Genomic DNA, 22,949 nt, shown 5'->3' on the forward strand with positions numbered 1-22,949 from the left:
GGAAAATTGTGAGTGCACAAAGAAATAGCCCAAACTCAGTCATATGTTACCCAGGCTCTCATTGGGCCTAAAATATTTGGCCTTGTCTAATGGACCCGTTAAGATGCTACGGCCCATATAAATACCTAAGACAAATAGTATCGGATTCTGAACATCTCTTTCTCCGTCGTGGTTTCACTTGTACTCACTCACTCCAAGACCAAAACGGCGCCATGCCTACCGTCAGTGTGGGGCGTGATCGCCTGTATGCTGCTCTAGGAAAGACTTACAGTGAGCTTCCATTCCTCAATGACCTATCTGTTATGCTATCCATCAATTTTCACAAGGATCTCACTGAATCGGTCATTTTGTTGTTGCTTTATTTGTTCTTCTTCAGCGCAAGAGGAATTCGAAGACTTGTGCTTCAGTTTCGGGATCGAGCTCGACGACGTTGTAAGCACTTCACCGTCTCTACGGAGCCTCAACCACTGTCTTTAAATTAGTAATTTGTATTAAAAAAAAGTAATTATTATTATTATCAGCACCATCTGATCAATTCAGCGTGATTGTATCAGACGACGGAGAAGGCAATTGTGAGAAAAGAGAAGCATTTGGATGAAGAAGAAGCTGACGAGGACGAAGAAGTTATCTACAAAATCGAAGTTCCCGCCAACAGGTACCTTGATATTCTTCATATTTTTTTGCTGCATATAGAAATGAACAAAATGTGCTTGTACGTTTAATCTGTCTTGCTGCTAGATATATAAATGATTAAATATTTTTAATAATGTTCAACCATTTGTTCTCAGTTTGTGTAAAAAACAAAGTTTCAAAAGTCATAATGAACGATGTGGCACACCATTCTCTCATTGCAAATTGCAAATTCGCTGAATTATAAAACATGCTGTGGTAACTTATAACCATTCAAAGCACAGTATTAGACCTTGTCTCCATTCATAATTTTTTCTGACATCATTATCCTTAATGCAAAAAATGGTTCTAACTTTTTTTTAAATAATCTATTTTGCATAGATATGACCTCCTGTGCCTTGAAGGGCTTGCTCAAGCCCTCCGAGTTTTCTGTGAGTTCCAGGAGATTCCCACTTACAGATTGTCCAACATCAGTAAAGATGCAATACAGAAAATGCACGTGAAGCCAGAGGTACTTATGTCATGCTTGTGCCTTTTACTTTTAGTATGGGTGTGGGTCTTTGCTAAGTGGAAAATGACGTGATTCTTTTATCTTGAATCATTGTAGACTTCTCTGATTCGTCCATATGTTGTATGTGCTGTATTAAGAGGTATAACCTTTGATAAAGTAAGATACAGCAGCTTTATCGATCTGCAAGACAAGCTTCACCAAAACATATGTCGGTAATGTGATTTGACTTGCTGCTTTATTCATTTTGAGCTGCATACTACTTGTTTCTGAATTCTAAATTTCTAACCAGAAATAGCCTTTCAAATTTGAATGCAGTCCAAATGTGTTTCTTGTTACTGAGTTTTTGATAAAATAGTTGTATAGTTTTTAGGATATAAAAAAAATCCTCTGTGTTCTAAGATGAGTTTGATTAATATATTGTATATTATTCTTTGAATCTTGTGCCTTGCCATCTTACATAGAAAAATTGAAAAATCCCTTGTGCTGGTAGGTTTTGGTTTACTTTTATTTCCACATTATGCTGTTCTTTTTCTAATTTATGTTTCCTTTTTCTCCATCAGTTTATCTTTATGTTGCTTTTGGTCATCTCATGTCACAAAATTATTAAATTTTCTGAATATATTTTCAGTTAATTTGTTTTCATTCTTTTCTATGTTTCAGCCGAAGAACTCTTGTTGCCATTGGAACTCATGATCTGGATAAATTGGAGGGCCCTTTCACCTATGAGGTTAATTTCTTTTATCGACTTGCAAAGCATGAAAATCAAAATGATTTAAATTGTGGATAGATAACTTACAACTTTAGAATTTAGATAGACATTTGGGTAATATGTTTAAGAAAGCGGGAAGCCTACAGCCTAGTGCTCCTTAGAAAAGTAAGTTGTTGCCTGGGCACTTCGGTTGATTGTGTCGGACATGCATCACTGTGCTTTGACTTTGAAGTTATTGGTATCAAAGGAAGCACAGTGCTGCTTGACGTGATTTACTGCTGTTTATGACCCAAATGGTGCACCTGAATTTTTCTAAAACCAATTAACAAGAAAGATCCTAATAGTTAATGACCATTTTATTGTGTAATTTAATTATCTTAATTCCCTGCATGGCTACATCTTCAGTATCAATGACTTCAGTCTTATGTAATTTTCCAGGCTTTGCCACCTTCAAGTATAACTTTTACACCATTAAAGCAGGTAAGATTTTTTGATGATATTCAATTTCTTGGTAACCAAATGTTTGAAATCAGGTGCTACCTCCTTTAGTACAAAAGCACATGATTGAATTTTTAATGTGAATTGCCAAGCTCATCTTTGGTATTTTTTATACTTTTTTGGCATGATAGGAAAGAAACTTCAGGGCTGATGAGCTAATGGAGTTCTACAAAGTGAGTTTTTGTGTGATATTTTCCTTTCTGTATACATCAAAAGTTATTATAATTTATAAACGTAGCGGAGGTAGGCTTACAATTTATTATAGGCCATGAAACCCAATTATATTTCCGTTTCATCCGTGATTAACTTTTTCTGTTTGGATGTGCTTTCTTTGAGACATGTCTGAATACTTGTTGATTTGTTTGACAGTCAGATTTGAAACTCAAGAAATTCTTGCATATAATTGAGGATTCTCCTGTTTTCCCTGTTATATATGACAGTAAGAGGTATTATATTTTCATAGAACCCTGATATTTAAATTTTCAAAGATTTGAAATGTTAGCTCTCATTTGCGTTATGCTATAGGATAATATTGTCCAAGATGCTATTTTCATTTATTCTGGTTATGAGGATTTGAATTCTTTTATCTCTCATTTGCATTATACTGTTGTCTTGTACAACTCTCTAGGTCATATGTATTTTGTACAGAATAATTTGTGTAGTCTTAAAAATTTAAATTTAACAATTATAATTAAAATAAATAAGATTATATATATGTATTATATTTCTGGTTAATATCACATGCGGATGGAGATGGCAACCCTATGAGGCTCCCAAGTTGGAGATTTGGGGAGGGTAGATGTATGTAGAGTTACTCCCAACCAACTAGCTGTTTCCAAGGGTCACAAAGCAGTAGTTGTACTGCCAACTGCCAACGCTCACCCTCAAAGTTGAGGCTAAATTCCAGCTAGAAGTTATAAATATGCAGAGAAAAAATTCAGTTAAGGTGTGTTTGTTAGAGAGAGATGAAAAGGGATGAAAGAGAATATAAAATAAAGTTCTTTGATTGGCATGAAAGAGATGCGGCAAATAAAAGGAAAAAGTAAATAAAATAGAGATGGAGCAAAAGAAATAGAGATGGAGCAAATATCCATTTTACCCCATTAAGGTGCGACAGAATTTTTTTCCTTTTTAACTAATTGAACGCTGTAAGTCGATAATGTAAATTGCATAATCAATTTTGCAACTTGATCTGAGGCCACCAGAAAGCAAAGTGTGAGAATCAGTGACCACCTAATCGACTATTCTATAAGTATAATTGATGAGACCAACTTGACCAAATTTGAACAATGCAATGGATACATAATGGATCATTCTAACATCATAATCATTGATGCAGGCAACCTGACAGCCACGAGGGTGTACAGAGGGTCAATTTTGGCAAGTGAAATGTTGTTCTCCTGTGCCCCCCGTGAGTAGTCTCTTTCATCCCATTTCATCTCAATTTGGGGTGAAAGTTTAAAGGCATGGGTCCTACCAATTTTTTTTTTCTGAAACTTTCATCTCCCTTTCACACTCACCAAACATCCTCACCTCACCCCTTTCACCCCCAATTCAGCTGAATTCACTTTTAGCACAAATTCACCCCTTTAAACCAAACACTACCTTAGAGAATGTAAAGAATAAGGATAAAAATTCTGGCATGATGATAAAAAAAATTACACTTTTTATGTGATGGATCTGTTAGCTGTCTCAATGTTATATTTAGGCATCTTATAGGTTGAAATTCTAATTTATAAAAATTAACTGGCAGATTTTGAGCATCAAATATACTCATATTATATTCAATGTGAAGGTGTTGGAAGTTATTAAACAAAACTTTCATATTAACTCATGACAACAGACACACCCATGCACACTCTAGCCATTGTATGGATGCATAAACTGAAAAGAACTTTCATGTTTTCTTCAACGAGATGCATTTTGATCAGGTTAACTTGCTGAAATGCTTTTAATTATTGCTCCTTGTATAATGTCTATTATTTGTGTGTTTTATGAACAGAAAACAACTGTTTCTTGATCTTTAATTTGCTCTAATATTCTTCTTACATGCTGTTGTTAAATTCAACTATTAATATTCTATAATGTTTTGACAGAACTGTGTTATCCTTACCCCCAATTATTAATGGTGCACATTCAGCCATCACTCTGGAGACAAAGAATGTATTTATTGAATGTACTGCAACTGATCTGACAAAGGCGAAGATTGTTTTAAATACAATGGTAGAGTAGTGAGTTTTGCTGTATGTTTTTCTATTTGCATTTTGTAAGTGGTACAATTGTTTAGATGATGACAGACTATTTTGTCTTTTCTTTAGGTGACAGCCTTCTCTGAATATTGTGAAAACAAATTTGTCATTGAACCAGTTGAAGTGATTTCTTCTGATGGCAAGTCAAACATATACCCTGATTTATCTGTCTACAATATGGAAGTTTCTCTATCTTACATTAATGGATTGATTGGGGTATCATTGGAGGCAGAAGAGGTAATTATTTTGCTGCTTCATATGAGTGGCGTGTTCCTGCACTTGCAAATTGACTATTGATAACTCATTTAAGCTTACTATTAACATATTTAATATCTGACATCTGAGACATTCATGTTAAAATAAAAAATGCAATTTTTACAGCTTTCTGCCCCTGTTCTTTCCAGATGTTAATTGTGATTGTAAATTTACCCATATTAATTTATCTTAAGGATTTAATTTCTGTATGCATTTAAACAACCAAGTTTTTTTTATATACTTTTACCAGGTGACTGCTTTCTTTTATGCAGCCATTTTACTTCTGTGGTTGATTAATTCGTTTGTTCATGTGAAATTTCCTTAATTTGTATCTAGTTAGTTGTCTTTATATTGCAGTTGCTTGTCTCTAACACAAGATTCAATGCTCTCAGGTTTTTAACAGCAAGTGAAACAAATATTTTAACTTGTAATTATCGTTTGATAATCTTCCCACCTTCCTTCAGGTCACTAAGTACTTAAATCGGATGCAATTGCATGCCAAGCAGTCTGCATCTCATAATAAGCAGTGTAACATTGTGGTATCTGTACCTCCTTCTAGAAGTGATGTTCTTCACCCATGTGATGTTATGGAGGTATTGATAGTGACAGGCTTTGTCATTCTTGAATTGGATCTATTGTGCCGTTGTGTGTATGTTTCACTGACAAGGCATGCCTTTTTTATTCTTGTTTTCTTTTATCTATAGGATGTGGCAATTGCTTATGGATTCAATGCTATTAAGGATAAAGCAGTAGTAGATAATAAGGGCTCAAAGAGGTTGGCTGCTTCCTTGACTCTACTTCCTCTGAATGAGCTCAGTGATCTTATCAGAAAAGAGGTATAAATCAAAATAACAGAACACATTACTCCTGTGATTGAAGCTAGTTAATATTTCATGCTTTAATTTTTCTTGAAATGTGTCTATCATTGTGTTATCTTTGATCATTCTGAATCCTTTTATTCCTAACTTGTTTTCAGGTTGCTTTAATTGGTTTCACAGAGGTCTTGACATTTATACTCTGCTCTAAAAAGGAAAACTTTGCCATGCTTAACCGCAAAGATGATAAATCTAAAGCAGTTATTATTGGAAACCCTAGGTCTTCAGACTTTGAGGTTCACACACTTTATCTTCCTTTATCGATGACAATGTTAAGCTTTATAACAAACTTTATTTAATTGCAATGAAAAAATTGCATGGCTTAAAGAGCCTTTCTTTTTCTTTTCTTTTTATTGCATAGTTCTTGTAAGCGGGTTTTATTCTTCCTTGTCATCCTTTCAAGTTTTACTATTTCATTTGTGTAATTCTTCTGAGTTCTGATAGCTTTTATTTATATTAATGTTTATTTATTTTGGTTCATGAAGTGGTTCATTTATTGTCATGATCTTGGTACTGTTGTTTTTATGCATGCGTATTTTCAGTAAACTGGAAAAGGAAATTATACTTAGATACACTAATCGTGCTAAATTCTATTTAAAAATTGAAATAAAAAATAATAGCATGTCACAGCATGCAACTGATAGCAGTGCTGATGCATCCAGACTTCCATCTAGAAATCAATTTGACAAAGCTTACTTATCATCTTTTCTCATTATATCAGACGGTTTTATTTTCCTTTTTTTGTCTTTATGCTGCATGGACAAGGGATTATGTTCCCAGTATTGAATTGCAATCTGAAGTTGTGCATTCCCAGCTTGCTGAAGTTTCACCTTTATTTTTTTTTCTGTCTGCTCTTTAAAAATTTTAACTAGGATAAAAATGATATAGTGATATTCTCCCCTTTATTTTTTTACTTGAATTCATATAATTTAATTTTAAAATTTAACATGTACTCAGGCTGTGCGGACTAGTCTTATGCCTGGCATTTTGAAAACTGTTGCTCACAACAAGGATCATCCAAAGCCCATAAAGGTACCTTTTCAGTTCTTCCTTTGGGTGATTGATCTTTTTCTCACAAGTCTTTTCAATAACCACATGGAATTTCAGTCCTAGTTATAGTAAATTATATCCTTTTCAGTTCTTCCTTTGGGTGATTGATCTTTTTATTGTTGATTTTAGTTATATCCTTTTAATGTTGCATTCTATGAATCTGTTTTGAAAATTATTGTCCAAATCATTATGTAATTTTCACATTGTTATCATTCTATGATTAGAGATAACATTGAGCATGCTTTGTTAATGTGAATCCAAGGTTATCTATGGCAGGTGGAGGAATATCACAGAAATTCCGCCATCTAAACATTTCATTGTGGCCTATTGTGCCACTCTAGCAGGCCTCTCTTCCCAAATTGCCTATGGCAGAGGGGTCAAAAAACGTCATGTTATAGCGTTATAGTGGCTCTGTAACAGTTATTTATCAACATTACATGAATCATGATGTGTCTATGCCATTGGACAAATTAACCCATTATATTACGTGGTTTGCCATGAATAGGTTGTCCACCCATCCGATAATATATCTCTTGGACTAGTTACAACCTTCAAAGTCTTCTATCTGTTCCTCCCGAACCCCAATGGTGGGAGTTCCTGTGTAGGCTTAGTCCTTTTGGACTTTTGATCCATTGGACATGTCAAGTCTATGAATTTGAATATTATAAATGAAAATACTTGAGAGTTAAAAAGTATGTGAATTTGACTGGTATTGCTTGACAAATTTTACCCCGCATTTGATATTCAATGTTGTTGCCGAAATTATTTTGATTTTGCTTCTATTTGGCACATTTTGTATAAATTGTTGGTGTGTATTTACTCATGCATAAATCATGGGAGTGTCAACTTTCTGTGTTGAAGAAAAATTACGATATTAGTATATTACCTTGCAAGTCTGCTGCCAAATACAATTTTTTTATTGGCTCTAAGTTGCCTTAGTCCAGCGATCAATTGGTAATTAAGGTAGTCTATTTTTTCTCCTCAAATGAGTTGATAATTAATTAACATATGCAATTCATAAAATTACAAAAATATTTAAATGCCTAGTCTCTTCTAAAGAAAGATTCAAACTTCAAAATTATTGTTAACTCTTTCTCTGATTTAATACATTTCTATTTTTTTTTCCTACTACTTTGTTGCTAGTTTGTAAGAATACATTTCTATTATAAAATTGTTTCAGATTTTTGAAGTTGGTGATATAGCAGTTTTGGATGAACAAAGAGATGTTGGTGCAAAAAATCTTCGCCAACTTGCTGCTCTGTACTGTGGTGCTAATGCTGGATTTGAGGTACACTAAATAATGAGTTCATGGCACTTCATTTGGTTCTTTGCTCCTTGAATTTAAGTTGTTAAATGTTCTGTATTTGATTTGATGTATCCCTATCATTATGATTGATCAGAGCTCCAGAAGAGATTAGAATTTAAACTGGCTTTATTCGCAACAAAAATTGATATCGAAAATAAATATCACTACTCTTCACAGTTAGAACTTATTATTTCTATGCATGGTAAAAATAATTCGATGATTTGTTTTAATGTTTATCCAATGATATGCAGATAATTCATGGCTTGGTCGACAGAGTAATGGAAAAGAATGGGGTTCCCTTTGTTTCACCTGGTGATAAATCAGGTTATTATATTGAGCGGTCAGATGTAAGTGTATAACACTGCATCGAAGTTTTCTGTATTTTATATTGTCCTTTTTTTGCAAGGAAGACTCACTCTGCTTCTGATAATTTGTGTATGAACTCATTTGCCTATTGAAGGAGCCTGAGTTTCTTGCTGGTAGACAAGCTAGAATCATTTACAAAGGAAAGCATATTGGCACTTTTGGCATTGTTCATCCTGAGGTACTTTTGATCCCTGAAATTATGTCTGCTTGTTTTAATATGGCCATTTGTTAGCACATAATTTTGCAATTCCTCTGTTCTTTTAATATTTTCGCTGTAGTCAAAACCTATATGTAATAGGGGTATTTATTGTATGCGTAAAATGATTGCTAAATAGGGATTTGGAGAATGGAAATTTAGTGTTCCATATTTTTGTCGAGTGGTTGTTTCTTACTAGCAATAAATTATCTGTTCCACACGAACCTGGCACTGTTTTCTTCCTGTGATTTTCCATAAAATATCTTGTATTTTATTCTTTCAAAACGAAGTACTCTTGGAGTCATATAATACACGTATGTAATAATTGTGCTTGTTATACTTTCAGGTATTAAACAACTTTGACATTCCCGATCCCTGCTCCTTTGTTGAACTTAACATCGAAAGTTTCCTATAAAGATCTGTATCAGTTGGTAAGTGTATCCATCAAAAACTTTCTTAGTGTCAGTCTGTGATGGTGCAGTTTGTATTTTTTCCATGCTGTTTCTCGTGTCATTCACCTTTCTTTCCCTGACATTATCTCCTTCCTAAGGTAATTTTGGTTAGGCTGATATTGATTTCATTTCCCTGTAGGTAACCCCATTTGTCCCATTCGCCCTTTTGAATATATTTATTCATCAAACTGGGGAATCAAGATGTTCAACTGCTTGAGTGACTATATAGGAATCAAAACACTTCGTGGAACTTAGAACTACACTAGCTCGGGACCGGAATGTTACTAATATGCCCTAAATTAGAGTGTTTAGTTAATTATATACCTGTATCATTTTCCTAAGTTTCTCTCCGTTGTTAAATGTTTAGAACATCATAAGCTACGAATTGGTTAGTAGGGATAATCTCGACCATAAATTATAGTTATTTTTTTAAAACAGTTGATTTTGGCCTTAAAACCAAGACAGCAAGGATATTTATTCGTTTGAAAATTTTGTCAATACAAAAGTGAGTCACCAGCCGTGTCTACTTCTGCGGTAGTTTGTCATCCTTGTTTTTTTTTTTTTTTTACTCTTGGATGTTTTATATTTGATCAATCTTTGTTGACATGTCAAAACTTAAACGTTGTCCTTAAAAGATGTTATGGTTTATAGGGTAATTAAATGTTTTTTTATAGCCCCGGTAATTAGAAGTTTTTAAACTAAGCGTGCCACTAGTATAATAATTGTATTAATGTTTTGTTGAAAGTAAATCTACATTGTTTAATTTGTTAAGTCAAATGGTAAGGATGCTAACGAGCCAAATTCTTTTTTTCAAAAAAAAAAAAAAAATGATACCGCTTTCTAGTGTTTTACATTAAAAGGTTTTTTTTATCAAGAATATTATTAATGTAGATCACTAGAAAGAAACACTAGAAACAAATTCCTATAATATATTTATTTTTCAATTTCCTGCTTAAACTTATTTTATTTTATTTTACTATATGATATTTTTAAACTTTTACTTGTATCTACGTCTACGTTAATCTATTATGTGATAACATAACAAACTAATAAAGTATAACATTATTAATTAAGTGATAATGTGACAGAATAACATAATATTATATCTATCACTTAGTAGAACTAAACTAATTACATGTATCGAAAGTAAAAATTTAAAAATATTAAGTAATAAAATAAATAAATAGGTAGGAAATTGAAAAAAAAAAAAGTATATCACATATATCAAAAATATATTTAAGTTTTTTTTTTTAAAATAGTTTGGACACTTGTTACAAAATGACTTTTGTGATCATTCTTTGATATCCTTATATGCTTGATGATTTTACGCTTTTTAGCCCGTTGCTGGACTAATATACTTCACTAACCGCACAGCTTTATTCAGAGCCCAGCAACTCACTGCTAGAGGAACTGGAACACTATGCATTTAGAATGAGCAACAGAAAGTTCTGCTTCATAAACTCATTTAGTAACCACTGAATATTTTTAGTATACACTATAAATCACACACATTCAGTTTCGTAATTAAATTTGTAGGTAATTCTAAGATTCATGAAATTGCCCACAATCTTTTCAGCTATAGGGGCAAATTCCAACGAATCAGCACAAGAAAAGACTAGAGTGTACAACAAGGGTTGAAACAGGCAAAGTCCAGTCCAACTAGATTGATGAAAAAGACAAGTTCACATACTCTTCATAACACTTACAAATTCTTCAACATCGTCTAACTTCATGTTTGACAGGCCTGCAAAGAGGAACGATCAATTCAGAACTAATGAGTTCAACCAGCAAATGTTAATGCAAGTTGCACTACAATGAGGAGTATTTTGGTTACCTTTAGCAGGATTTATAGCAGATAGATCCATTTCTGTGCTGTAAATCCTTTTAGTTTTTGTTTGGTCAGTCTCTTCAATCATGCTAGAGTTTAGCTTTGCCATCTTTGCTCCAAGTTCTGAGGCGGTCGTCACAATCTCTATAGGAATCAATAGTGTATTTAAAGATATGTCAACTTAGACACTTCATATAATGTCAGCTATATTTTGGCAATAATTTCAACCAGAAAATACAAAATTTTCCCTGCCTATGTTTACAAAAAAAATTGCAGAACACCAGGAAAATGTTGCTGGCGTTATTTGGTTAAGGTCTCCCTTTAGATCATGAGCTTAACATCCCAATCCATGGCACCTAGTGTGGTGCCCCCTAAATACTTGATGCTGTTTTCAAGAAGCTATTAGGAAATAAAGTAACTTTGCTTAAGCATGTTATGTAAAATTCCATAAGATAAGAAATGATGCATAAAACTCAGAATAAAAAGACAGACGTTGTCATGGACGTACATCATTTGACAAAATGACGTATGTAACCGAACAAAACAAAAGAAGAAACCACCTTTCCTCGAAGACTCCTAAAAAAGAATTTATAAATAATCAAATCACATTCTAACTAAACTGTTATTCTAAGTATTCAATGTTCTTTTGCCTCATCAAACTGAACATAAAAAGCAACACACAGGTGTTGAAATTGAAACACACAGATACAGTTTGAAATTGGAGTATCCCGTGCTTAATTATAATTGAAAGCATACGTTTGCTATCAAAATATGTTCAGTGAAACAGGATTGTATATATTGAAGGTCAAAATATGAGCAAGAAGATGGTGAGGAGCTCTTTAATTACCCTGAAACACCTCATGCATAGAATTTTGCTCATATAATTGTACAGCTTCATTGATATGTCCAGCCACATTGACAGCAGACTTTCTTTCTAATGCTTGCATTTCTTGATTAAGCATTTCAGACTCCTTCCCCACCTGACAACATAATCAGTATCAAGATAAATTAAATGAGAAGCAACAATAGTATCAATTCTGCAAGAGAGAATTTAGCAATCAGCATTGTTATTACCTCAATTAGTTTTTCTCTCAATGAATCTAACTGGGCATCTATATCTGGATCAAAAGGAGCACCTGGATCTAGGGCATTCTCATTTGATTCATCCTGGAAGTTCTTCCAAGGTCAAATAATCAACTAAGGAAACAATATTTCTCAACTAAAACATATACTTGTCATATTAAATTGCATATATACTTGGCAAGAGAGAGAAAAAAATTATGCGTCAAAACAGCATGAAATAATACAGAACAAGTTTCTTGAGCATTATGATATCTTTCCTATGTATCATGCATTTAGGATTTAGAAGTCTGGTTTTTTGGTATGCACTTCAAAAGAGACATCCACCATAGTCAATGCCGCATAAGTAGTTATGTCATCTTCTCAGCATCCTACTCCTCTATGGTGCATATAATATTAATTTCATACATCAATCTCAAAGAAGGCATATAGGATCCTTGATCATATTAAGTTATTAATACTATAATAACAAAGTCACAGAGGTCCTGTGTCCTGGCACCGTATAAATCTGACAGGAATTTCATCATCGTCTATTGCAATATCTCGAACACAAATGCTATAAAGGTCAACATCAACAACTAACATAGGGGTTGAGGCGATACTGGTCATGGCTTTGAATTCCACCACTAGCATAACATAATAATTGCTAACATTTGCCTGATCAAAAAAATAAAAATATCACACCAACAATGCTTAAGACACAGTAACAGTGATAAGTTAGGTAAAGCAGATAGGTTATGAAGACAACACAACACAAAAACGAGATGAGTTAAGAAGCAATTAGAGTATAACATAACATACGGTGTTTGGCATACGAAAACCTTGGGGAAGAGCAAAACAGTGACGGAGGATGTAACTCTCCCAAGCAGCAAGTTGTTTGTCCAAAACAGATTGAACATTCAGCCGAACGCAATCAACACCCTTTCACAACACACCATTATAATTAATTAATAATTACCCTAATTATTGTGTCCAGTGCAAAAAAAAAATTAAAATTAAAAAAGACTAACCTTTTTCAGATCCTGGGACCTTTGGGTGCCTTCGATGTTGAGCTTCGTGGATGCGTCCCTGAAAAAAGGCACGCGCGAGCACAGAGTCGTATAATTTCCAAAACCATGTTTAGAAAAATTGAAAAAAGAAAAGAAGAAGAAGAAAGGGAATGGAGTGTTACTGGTAGAAGAAATTGAAAGCTTCGTCGAGCACATCGTCGACAATGTTGAGAACTTCGTTACAGAAGAGTTGCGGGTTCAGATTAAGAGCACCAAAAATGGCCTCACTGTCACCCTCTTCCATTCCCGCCAAAGACTTTTGCGTGTTAGGACTCGTGTCTTTTTCTTTTACGCTTAAATATGATTTTAGTTCCGGTAAATTTACGATTTTTATTTTTATTTTTCGTCTCTATTTTTTCTAATTTCAGTTAGAATTGGGCATTTAGGTAAATTTGTCCCCCGAAATCCATACCCAGAAAACCCGCAACTCATGAAACTTATCCCGCGAAGTTTTTATTCTTAACGCATTCATTTTTTTTATTCCGCACCCCCCTCGCATTTGATAAAAAAAATTACAAAAAAAGTAAATAGAAAATTAAATTTGAAAATATAAATTTGACTCGTTTTAAAAACTAATTATAAATTTTCTAATAAAATTTTTTTACCCAAAATGATAAAAAATAATTTACATCTTAAATTACCTAAAAAATATTTTTCTACGTCATATTTAATTAATCTATTATATCATTATTCATCAATCATTGAACTATATAAAAAATAATTTTGTTTACTTTGTTTATATTTCTTATTTATTAATATTATATTTTTATATTAAAATATAAAAAGCATGTAGAGATTCACAAAACCGTAACTAAAATCCGTTTAATCCTCAGGTTAAACGAATCGGGCTAAAAAATTCATAATTTGAATGGGCTCAAACTATAATGGTCCATATATCATGTAGGATTTGGGAGTGGCCCGTGAGTCCAATCTGTCTAGCTCTAATTTTAGTTTCTATAGGTTTATGTTTTTCAATTTTAATTATTTAAGTTTTTTTCAGTTTTAATCCTTTTAAAATTGTGTTTTTCAAATTTTAATTTCTTTAAAATTTTAATTTTTTACATTTATAATTTTCATAAGTTTGTGTTTGTAAAAACCAAACTTAGAAAAATTAAAAAATTAACGGAACTAAAAATAACAAAATATCTTACTGAAATTAAAATTAAAATAGTCCAAACTTATAAGAAGTAAAATTATAAAAATAAATTTACTGGAATAAAAAATAAACAACATTAATTTATATAAATAAAAACATATTTATTATAAATGGAGTTTGTTAGCACAGTAACCAAAATGACCTGTAATAGCCCGTAATTAAAAAATTATTAAATTAATAGACAGATATGGAATGTCAAAATTCGTAATTAACTTGCATTGAAATTAACAATGATAACCGGTAAAAATAATCTAACTCATGATCCCATCTACGATATTCACATAAATCAGTATCATCATCTTCATCGTCTAGAAATGTGACCTTTCTTAACACTTCACCTCTTGCATGTGCTCTTGCAACAACATAAAGGGATCTCATTGCGCACCAGCATTCCATTAAACATTTTACTAATTGATCCACCTTATTCTTGCATACACTTGGGACTCTCTTAAAAATCACATATGCTCGAACCATGTTTTCTCAAATCATCATCTAGGGAGCACAATAAGATCATACCATACACATATTTTGCTTCTATTGGACCCTTTTGAGTAGCCATCTCAAGTTCCAAAGGCCACTAATATTTCGTTTCCGATGACTAAAATAGATCCGATTAATCTTATTTTACCAATTAATCTTTATGATAAATTCTATCTTACCTTATTTACCAGTCTTATCTTATGGGCTCAGGATAATTTTCATGTCCCGGGGAGATGGATTCTTAAACCTCACTCCAAATGTGAAACGTTTTGAAAAACATAACAGAATAGAACAACAGGCTTAGAGTGACTGCATTTAAATATATATACATATATATATATATACATATATATATATATATATATATGTATGAAAATCTTTTAAAAAAAATTAAAAAATTAACAAACTGCGATAACTAAGTTGTCATTGTCGATATCTACCCTCTCAAAATATTGCTAAAAAGTACAGTTATCGTAAATACTTAAACATATAACGTTCCTCGAATAAAATATCTAATATCATCACAATTTTACTGTAATAAACTTGCATTGTAATCAATACAATGATTTGAAGAGAATATAACTAATAAACATCGAATAATTGATAAAAAAAATCTATCTCATAATCCCATCTACAATATTCACATAAATTAATATCATCATCTTCATCATCTAAAAATGACCAAACACCTTTCTTAACCCTCCACCCCTTGCATGTTTTCTTGGAACGACATAAAGGAGTTTGATTGCGCACTAGCATTCCATTACCTTTCCATAAATCATCTACCAATTGTTTTACCTTGTTCCTGCATTTTATAATACACTTGAACTTCCTTAAAAATCGCATATGCTCGAGTCCTTGTTTTCTCGATTCATCATCATGGGAACACAATAAGATCATACCGTATACATATTTTGCTTCGATGTGACCCTTTAGAGCAGCCGTTTTCAAGTCTCCGAGACCATTAATGTTTCCGTTTGGGTAATTAAAGAATTTCAGCAATCCTTCTCTATACAAACTTTCAATATTTCCACTCTCCCTACAACATTTTAAGAAGCACGATGCTTTGTCATTAGGAAGCCATCGCATTAATGGGAACTTGTCTAAAGAAACTTGCTGCCACACGTAATTATCTTCCGAAGCATCAAGAAAATCCTTGCAACATTGTTTCATATTGCGAAGATCAACGATGGAATCAGAGGCTACCCTTGCAACCACCTCTACCAACAAATCTTTTGGAAGTGATTTTATAGGAGACGTAGAAGATCCATTATTATAAGTGTGTCGTTTCTTGTTGCTTGTCTTCATCAATCTTACAATAGCCATGTTTGTGTGATATTGCCTCTTAAAATTTGAAGACTCGAAATTGAGAATGGCATGTTATACTGAAGGAAGGACGAAGGGATTTAGAGTGTTTATAGGAGACTATTTCCTTATCTTATTTTATTTTTATCAGATATTTAGTTTATCAATAGAATATTTTGTAAAAAATAGATCCTTGATAGAGCCCAACTCATATATCAACACATATAATTTAGGATTCTGTCATCTGATATCCTATCGTTAGGATCTATCTTTAGTTTAGGATTATGTTATTTGAATTCTGTCGCAACATATATTTTTAGGATTTATTATTAGTTTAGGATTATGTTATCATATATTATCTTTAGGATTTTATCTTTTAGGGAGTTGGTTGAGAGAGAATTATAAATATAGGACAAACTGTTAAGGAGGGGACACTCTTTGGTCAATTTCTTCTGAATTTGTATTGGGGAGTTTGTGCTCTAGGAGATCAATTTGCCAATCTCTTTTTCTATTTTAATAATAAAACTCATTCATTCTTGGTATCTCATCAATCTTGCCATCGATTTTATATTATTTATCTATCTATCTTCTCTTATTTACTTCAAGATTATTGTTTACGATTAATTGATTTAAAAATTGAAATAGTGGAAATTTTGTTTGATTTCTCACTAGAATTAAAAACCCAACACTGACATTGTTTTCCTTTTCTATGTGTTTCTTTTTCGGAAACAAGATGAAGACACGGGAAATTGAATTTTCAGTTAATGGCAGTATCGTAGAGATGTAAGAAGCAAATATATTGAAATTTAAAAGTAGAAGAGGCACTGCACAGAGTCTTGCTTGATCAAGAGTTAGGACAGAACTCATTGTAAATAAAGAAAAAAAAAAGTATCTCTTACCTATTTCTAAATTTCAGCTTTTAAAACTCTTATTTTAAATTTTATTTTAGAAAAAATATAATACATTTTTAAATTAGAAATTAATTGTTTAACACTAAAAATTGTTTTACAAAATAATTTTTAAAATAAAATAAAAACTGAAAAGAGAAAAAAATTATACTTTAAGTTTTTAATAGGTTTCCAAAATATTACTAAAATTTATAATTATTAAGATGAAATCTTCGATGATCAGCATGTTCCCGTCTTTTCTTCTATTTCTCTGTTCAATAATTATATCTGAGCACCCAATAATTTAAATATCCACTAAGATTCATCATTTATTTTATAAGGCACTAAAATTCATCATTTATCTTTATATCTCCTTTTTTTTATTACAATATATACTTATATTTCTTTTTCTTTTATTTCTATGAATAATTCTTCTTCTCTCTTTCCTGCCAAGGTGTACGTTTAAAGGAAAATGAAAACCATTATATCAATAGACATCGAAGACATAAGAAGAAAAAGATGTAATATAATGTGATAAAAAAAATTCAAAAATAATAAATATTAAAGAAATATTTAGATATTCAATTTTCAAATATAATTATTTTCTGTAGTCAGAAATAGAAAGATGAAAAAGTGAAGAAAAAAAATGAAAAATTAAAGAGAACAAAGAATTAGTGTCATTGTAAGGGATTTTAATCATGTCTGAAATTTTATTTTCTTTAACTAATAACAATTGGGATGGGAGTATGTTGATTTTTTTAATTCTATTTTAATATATATATATATATGTATATAATATTTTTTATTAAATTAATTGTTTTTATATAATGACTTCGATTATAGAAATAATAGTATTTATTATTTATTTATTGTATATCTTGGCATAATACTTTATTCCCTTTTTGTTGTATTCATTACAAAAATAATGATATTTTTTCTTCTTTTTAGACATATATACTATTTTTTTTAAAATATTAATGTTCTTTTATAGTATTCTCATTGAAATAATTACATGTGTTTTTTTAAAAAACAAAATATTTGATGTTATCTATTTCCTTTGTTAATATTTTTTTATTATATATGCATTGTTATTATTTTAAAGGTTATAAATATCAACATATGTAACCAAATGATATTATTATCCTTTTTTAAATTGATTTGGTTACAGTTGATTTGAGAAATTTTATGTTATTTATAATTAATTTTTGTCAACGAGATAAAATTTATACTACATAAGAATTTAAAAACTTTAATTTTGAGACATACTAATGATTATATATTCTCCTTTTTTATAACTATTATTTATATATTATTTTTATTTTTCTTATCTCATATTTATTATTCTTGTGATTATTAGTTTTGAATTTATGAAATTAAATATTAAGTTATACTAGACATTTTTAAAAACTTACTTGATTATTTTATAAAACTAATAATTGATGTAATTTTTTATTAAAAAATATCTAAATTATATTTAATCTCTCAATTAACTTCTTTCTGGGTTCGCCCCTAATTAAGAAGCACTCATCATCTCTAATAAATAAATAAAACCAAGAAAGCCCGTACATTATTTCAAGTATGTGGGGGCGATCGAGTAATTATTCCAACCCAACGTAACAGTGAACCTAAAAGGAGTCATAAAGTTAATTGATCAATGCTTACATGGTTTATCCAGAATATGCCACATGGATGACATTTCTGTGAATAAGTGAATCTTGGATTGTCTCCTAATAAGCGCTTCTCTAACGTCATTAGCTTGACGGGTCAGATACCTTCAAGGTGACATGAAGGTCGCATAGAACACATTTTCCTTGCACTTTCGTCCTTAGCCAAAGACTCCATGAAACTCATGTATCCCGGAAATGTCTTCCATGTCATTGCAACAGAAGTGTTGGTGATCAAAAAGAGAATGATACTTAAAGATTTATCACATTCTCCATACCTTTCTTCCTTGTCAATAAGTTGACGAGGAGGGATATTGACTTAGAAAATATTTTCTTGTTGAATTTTTACTTGTGAGCACTTCTCTCATTATTGTTGTGTTCTCTCCTCACCTTTTTCTTCTTTTTCTTTTGAAGCATACTCTTCTACAAGACTTTCCTCATGAGATTTAACCTCTACAAAGTTTTTTCCCATGTGACTAAAAAGGGTAATTCAACCACTTATTTTGCTAGCTTACCAACTTGAATCTCCAGATTTTGTGAATTGCGTGTTGATTGGCTTTGAAGTTAGCTTGAGATGTTTCCATGAATTGCATCAACACATCCTCAAGATTTTTAAGTCTTTCTTCTTCATATTGATTATAATGGTGTAACTCTTTCTCCCATCGAGAATTTTTCATGGAGTAGAGATGACAACTATCATTGAAATGCTCTCCTTGACAAAAATCTCAATTTACCGATTGTGGGTGGCTGACCCCTAATTGAATGATTTCAACATATTCAAACAACCTCTTTAATTGGTTACTAAGAAGCCTTTGATTCCTAAGCATACCACTAAAAATATATTCCATAAGTCAAGTTCTTCTAAGGTTCCACTATGCAAGCATGGACTCACAATATTTTTTTTTGTAAAAAAAATAAAAAAAATTGAAAAATATATTTTTCTCTTGAAAATTTAAATAAAAAATAAAAAGTTAAAAGATAAAAATTGATTGCTTTACAATTTGAATATGCAAACAAGTACAAAAGATAAAGTCATCGACAATGGTGCCAAAAACTTGTTAATTCATTGATAAATACACCAAATTGTCACTAGTAAAGTTACTCAAAAGTCCGAATGTCTAATCTACAAGACTTTGTTGTTTATACTTGAGTGAGTTGGTGTATATCCCAATTTTTAAGTAAGAAAATAGTAAAAGAGACACGGAATTGTAGATGTAAAATTTAAAGAAAGTAATGGATAAGAAGGATAAAAAATTTAAAATAAAAAATAAAGAAAGGCAGGAAATAAGATAAAAATTTTAAGAGATAAAAGATTTAAAGATAAAAAAGTAAAAGATAAAATAAATCAGAGATTTTGAGATAAAAGATAAGAAAAATAAAGAATAAAGATAATGACAATTAATATATTTAAATACTTAAAGATAAATTTAGAATTTAAAATATATTAGGGACCTAACATGTAAAAACTACCTTTTAATAAAAAAATTTATCTAATGTTATTTCAATTTTCTTTCGTATCTATTTCTTTGCATGATTATATAAACTTTAGAAAAATAAATTAAATATTAAGTTATAGTAGACATGATTAAAAATTTACTTGATTATTTTATGAAATAAATAATTAATGTAATTTTTTATTAAAAAAATATCTAAATTATATTTAATCTCCTAATTATTATTTTTTCTGCGTCCGCCTCTAATTAAGAAACACTCGTCGTTACTAATAATAATAAAAAAAAAAAAAAAAACAAAGAAAGCCCGTAGGTTGTTAGGTTGTTTCAAGTATGTGGAGACTATCGAGAAACTGTCCCAACCCAACGCAGTGGTCAATTTAGGAGGAGTCATAAAGTTAACTGATGAATGCTTACGTGGTTTATCCAGAATATGCCACATGGATGGCATTTCCGTGAATAATTGAACCCTCACACGCAGTTACACTTAACCGCTTTGTTCCCACTTATAAAACAGTTACTATTCCATCCACAACGACCTCTTCTCTTCTCTCATGCAACATTCTTCGTTTGTCTCCTCTATCATATCCTCGCTCGTTAACGCAAGTAAACAACACCGTAAGTCGTGAGCATGTTCCGCATAAGCAACACTGTGGTCGGAGCCCTCAACGTGCTATCCCTTCTGCTGGGCATCGCCGCCGTGGGCTCCTCCGCATACATCCACGTCCGCGGCGGCTCCGACTGCCAGAAGGTGCTGCAGGTGCCGCTCCTCGTGGGTGGAATCTTCGTGGTGCTGGTCTCGGCCTTGGGAATCGTGGGGTCGCTGTGCCGCGTGAACGGGGCGCTCTACGCGTACCTGTTGGTGACGTTCATGGTGATCGTGGGGCTGGCGTTCTTCACCGTGTTCGCGCTCTTCGTTACCAACAGGAAGGTGGGCCAGCGGGTTTCCGGCAAGGGCTACGGCGAGTACAGGGTCGCCGATTTCTCTCACTGGCTGCAGCGCTACGTGGTTAACAACAAGAACTGGGACGAGGTCAAGAGTTGCTTGATGGACGCCCACGTCTGCCAGAACCTCGCCCTCAACGGTGGCCGCAACAACGACTCTCTCATTTTCAAACACTTTTCTACCACCCAGGTTTCCTCTTACTTTTTCTTTATCATTAATATTTTTTTTTTAGTTTTTGTTATTAAGGGAGATCGATTTAGTGACGTTTCTCTCTTACCTCTTTTTTATTCACCCAATTAATCTTACATTTTCAGATTTTCTGTTACTTGATCTCTTTCTAATTAACTTAACTAATTTCAGAATAGCATTGTATATGCATTTACATCATAGTCTATGATTACAAAGTATCATATAGTATATGGTAAACTCGTTAATTTTTTTTATAATAATTACTTTACAAGCTACTTCAAAAGTCACATTATGTTTGGTTCATTACACCATAATCTTAAATTTCATCAAGAAATATGTATGGTAAAAACGAAAAGGGTAGATTAGTTCTTGTGATAGTTATTAATTACTTAGTTTTATCGTTTGAATTTGGAGCAATTAATGCTCCATTGTACAAATTAAATCTTATGATACTTGGGACAATTTTTTTGCAAGAAATTAAACTAGAGAAAAACTGTTTAATAAATTATTTCGTACCAGGAGTTTATTGTAATTTGTTATTTAATTTGTTCAGGCTGGGTGCTGTAAGCCACCAGTGTATTGTGGATTCATAATGAAGAATGCTACGTTCTGGGAAGTGCCAAAGAAGGGTCCAGCAGCGAATAATAATACTGATTGCAGCACTTGGAACAATAGTAAGGAGAAACTGTGCTACGATTGCAATTCATGCAAAGGAGGAGTGCTGGCCAACATAAGGAACCAGTGGAGGCGTCTCACCGTATTCAACGCATGTGTGCTTGTGCTCGTCACCGCCATTTACGCCTTGGGCTGCTACGCCATCAAAAACAACAGATCCGATTCCCACTGCAACCACCGCAAACCACCCATCCCTTGATTAATTAATTGGAATAGAAATCTAGTTTGTGTCTTGAATATCTAGGTTAATTAATTAGTTATATTTCAAGTATAGTCCGTCATGTGTTTAGGCTTCGTGTATGTGTGCATGGCTTTTGTGCTTTTGTGTTGGATCCAGTAATTCAATTTCTCTAATCATTTTGTTATCATTGGTGGCATTTAGCGTTTAGATCTTTAAAATTTTTATTGTGTTTCTTGAATTATTGTTCAGCGATCATATATTTCCTACGTAAACTTCCATCGATCATATTCATCTTTCATTTCCGAATACATGAGATATCATGCAAGTTTACGTTACTAAATTAATCATTTAAATGACATCAGATTAGTTCACTCTGAAAGAATAAGAATGGACATATTAATTAATAATTTTTGAGATATCAATTTGATATTTTATATTAATGAAAACCTGAAAGCCTTGATCATGCAATAAATTTTACAATGTTTTTTATAATAATATTTTCCCTATTTTTATATTTTTTTTATACGTAAAAATTAAACATGATATCGGGGTTTATCTAAATCCTCTTGGTTCCCTATTTTTGTATTAAATCACTTATAAAATATCATATAAAATTAATTGAATTTTTAAAAAACTTTAGAGTAAATATGCTTGAAAATTTTATTAATTTTTATAATAACCAGCTTAGTTACTAAACCCAAAACTTTTACTCCTATTTTCTCTCAGCTTAGCTTTTTAATCAAATATGATACACACCCAAATAGAAGTACGATTTTGAACATCCAAGACATGTTACACTACAAAGAACTAGAACGTCAGCTGTCTCAAGTATTTGATCGGACATTGTGAAAACTTTTTTTATAAAGGACATTGTGAAAACTTTTTTTTTTTTATAAAGGACATTGTGAAAGCTGAACGAATTAAAGATAACTTCGTCCAAGAATTGAAATGCCACCAACAA

At 31.9% G+C, this 22,949-nt stretch overlaps 3 protein-coding genes across 5 annotated transcripts; 2 read left to right on the forward strand and 1 right to left on the reverse strand.

Annotated features, from left to right (window-relative positions):
- LOC100812830 (phenylalanine--tRNA ligase beta subunit, cytoplasmic) lies at positions 1-9,586 on the forward strand. 2 transcript variants are annotated; one of them, XM_003549544.4, is made up of 20 exons: positions 1-270; positions 377-432; positions 555-655; positions 1,012-1,141; positions 1,238-1,353; positions 1,802-1,868; positions 2,289-2,330; positions 2,480-2,521; positions 2,718-2,794; positions 4,445-4,571; positions 4,667-4,834; positions 5,317-5,445; positions 5,557-5,688; positions 5,829-5,963; positions 6,685-6,759; positions 7,958-8,065; positions 8,335-8,430; positions 8,544-8,627; positions 8,992-9,076; positions 9,237-9,586. In XM_003549544.4, the coding sequence occupies exons 1-19, from the start codon at positions 90-92 to the stop codon at positions 9,058-9,060; spliced, it is 1,935 nt and encodes a 644-aa protein (XP_003549592.2). In that variant the 5' UTR covers positions 1-89; the 3' UTR covers positions 9,061-9,076; positions 9,237-9,586. The 2 variants fall into 2 exon arrangements, 1 of the variants encoding a protein (XP_003549592.2); XR_001385835.3 differs by lacking the exon at positions 9,237-9,586 and having other exon boundaries at positions 148-270; positions 8,335-8,407; positions 8,992-9,049.
- Positions 9,587-10,529: 943 nt separating this feature from the next.
- Positions 10,530-13,337, reverse strand: LOC100306256 (uncharacterized). 2 transcript variants are annotated; one of them, XM_014769280.2, is made up of 7 exons: positions 13,177-13,337; positions 13,016-13,073; positions 12,807-12,926; positions 12,000-12,101; positions 11,773-11,905; positions 10,932-11,069; positions 10,530-10,841 (listed from the first exon to the last, which is right to left on the reverse strand). In XM_014769280.2, the coding sequence occupies exons 1-7, from the start codon at positions 13,296-13,298 to the stop codon at positions 10,780-10,782; spliced, it is 735 nt and encodes a 244-aa protein (XP_014624766.1). In that variant the 5' UTR covers positions 13,299-13,337; the 3' UTR covers positions 10,530-10,779. The 2 variants fall into 2 exon arrangements, with proteins under 2 accessions (XP_014624766.1, NP_001236122.1); NM_001249193.2 differs by having other exon boundaries at positions 10,751-10,841; positions 12,000-12,092; positions 13,177-13,324.
- A 6,796-nt stretch (positions 13,338-20,133) lies between these two features.
- LOC100815322 (tetraspanin-11) lies at positions 20,134-22,172 on the forward strand. The gene is made up of 2 exons (XM_003550663.5): positions 20,134-21,132; positions 21,686-22,172. Exons 1-2 carry the CDS (start codon positions 20,629-20,631, stop codon positions 22,004-22,006), a joined length of 825 nt encoding a protein of 274 aa, XP_003550711.3. The 5' UTR covers positions 20,134-20,628; the 3' UTR covers positions 22,007-22,172.
- The last annotated feature ends 777 nt before the right edge of the window (positions 22,173-22,949 follow it).

The sequence above is a fragment of the Glycine max genome, chromosome 17, assembly GCF_000004515.6.
Source record: "Glycine max cultivar Williams 82 chromosome 17, Glycine_max_v4.0, whole genome shotgun sequence".
Taxonomy (NCBI): Eukaryota; Viridiplantae; Streptophyta; class Magnoliopsida; order Fabales; family Fabaceae; genus Glycine; species Glycine max.

Coding starts and splice junctions, on each gene's coding strand:
- LOC100812830 (XM_003549544.4), top strand. CDS start 90: ATGGACCCGTTAAGATGCTACGGCCCATATAAATACCTAAGACAAATA. Junction 4,572..4,666: donor AGATTGTTTTAAATACAATG/GTAGAGTAGTGA, acceptor TCTTTTCTTTAG/GTGACAGCCTTCTCTGAATA. Junction 5,689..5,828: donor GTGATCTTATCAGAAAAGAG/GTATAAATCAAA, acceptor ACTTGTTTTCAG/GTTGCTTTAATTGGTTTCAC.
- LOC100306256 (XM_014769280.2), bottom strand. CDS start 13,298: ATGGAAGAGGGTGACAGTGAGGCCATTTTTGGTGCTCTTAATCTGAAC. Junction 12,927..13,015: donor GGTCCCAGGATCTGAAAAAG/GTTAGTCTTTTT, acceptor GTGTTGTGAAAG/GGTGTTGATTGCGTTCGGCT. Junction 11,906..11,999: donor TGAGAGAAAAACTAATTGAG/GTAATAACAATG, acceptor TTATGTTGTCAG/GTGGGGAAGGAGTCTGAAAT.
- LOC100815322 (XM_003550663.5), top strand. CDS start 20,629: ATGTTCCGCATAAGCAACACTGTGGTCGGAGCCCTCAACGTGCTATCC. Junction 21,133..21,685: donor AACACTTTTCTACCACCCAG/GTTTCCTCTTAC, acceptor TAATTTGTTCAG/GCTGGGTGCTGTAAGCCACC.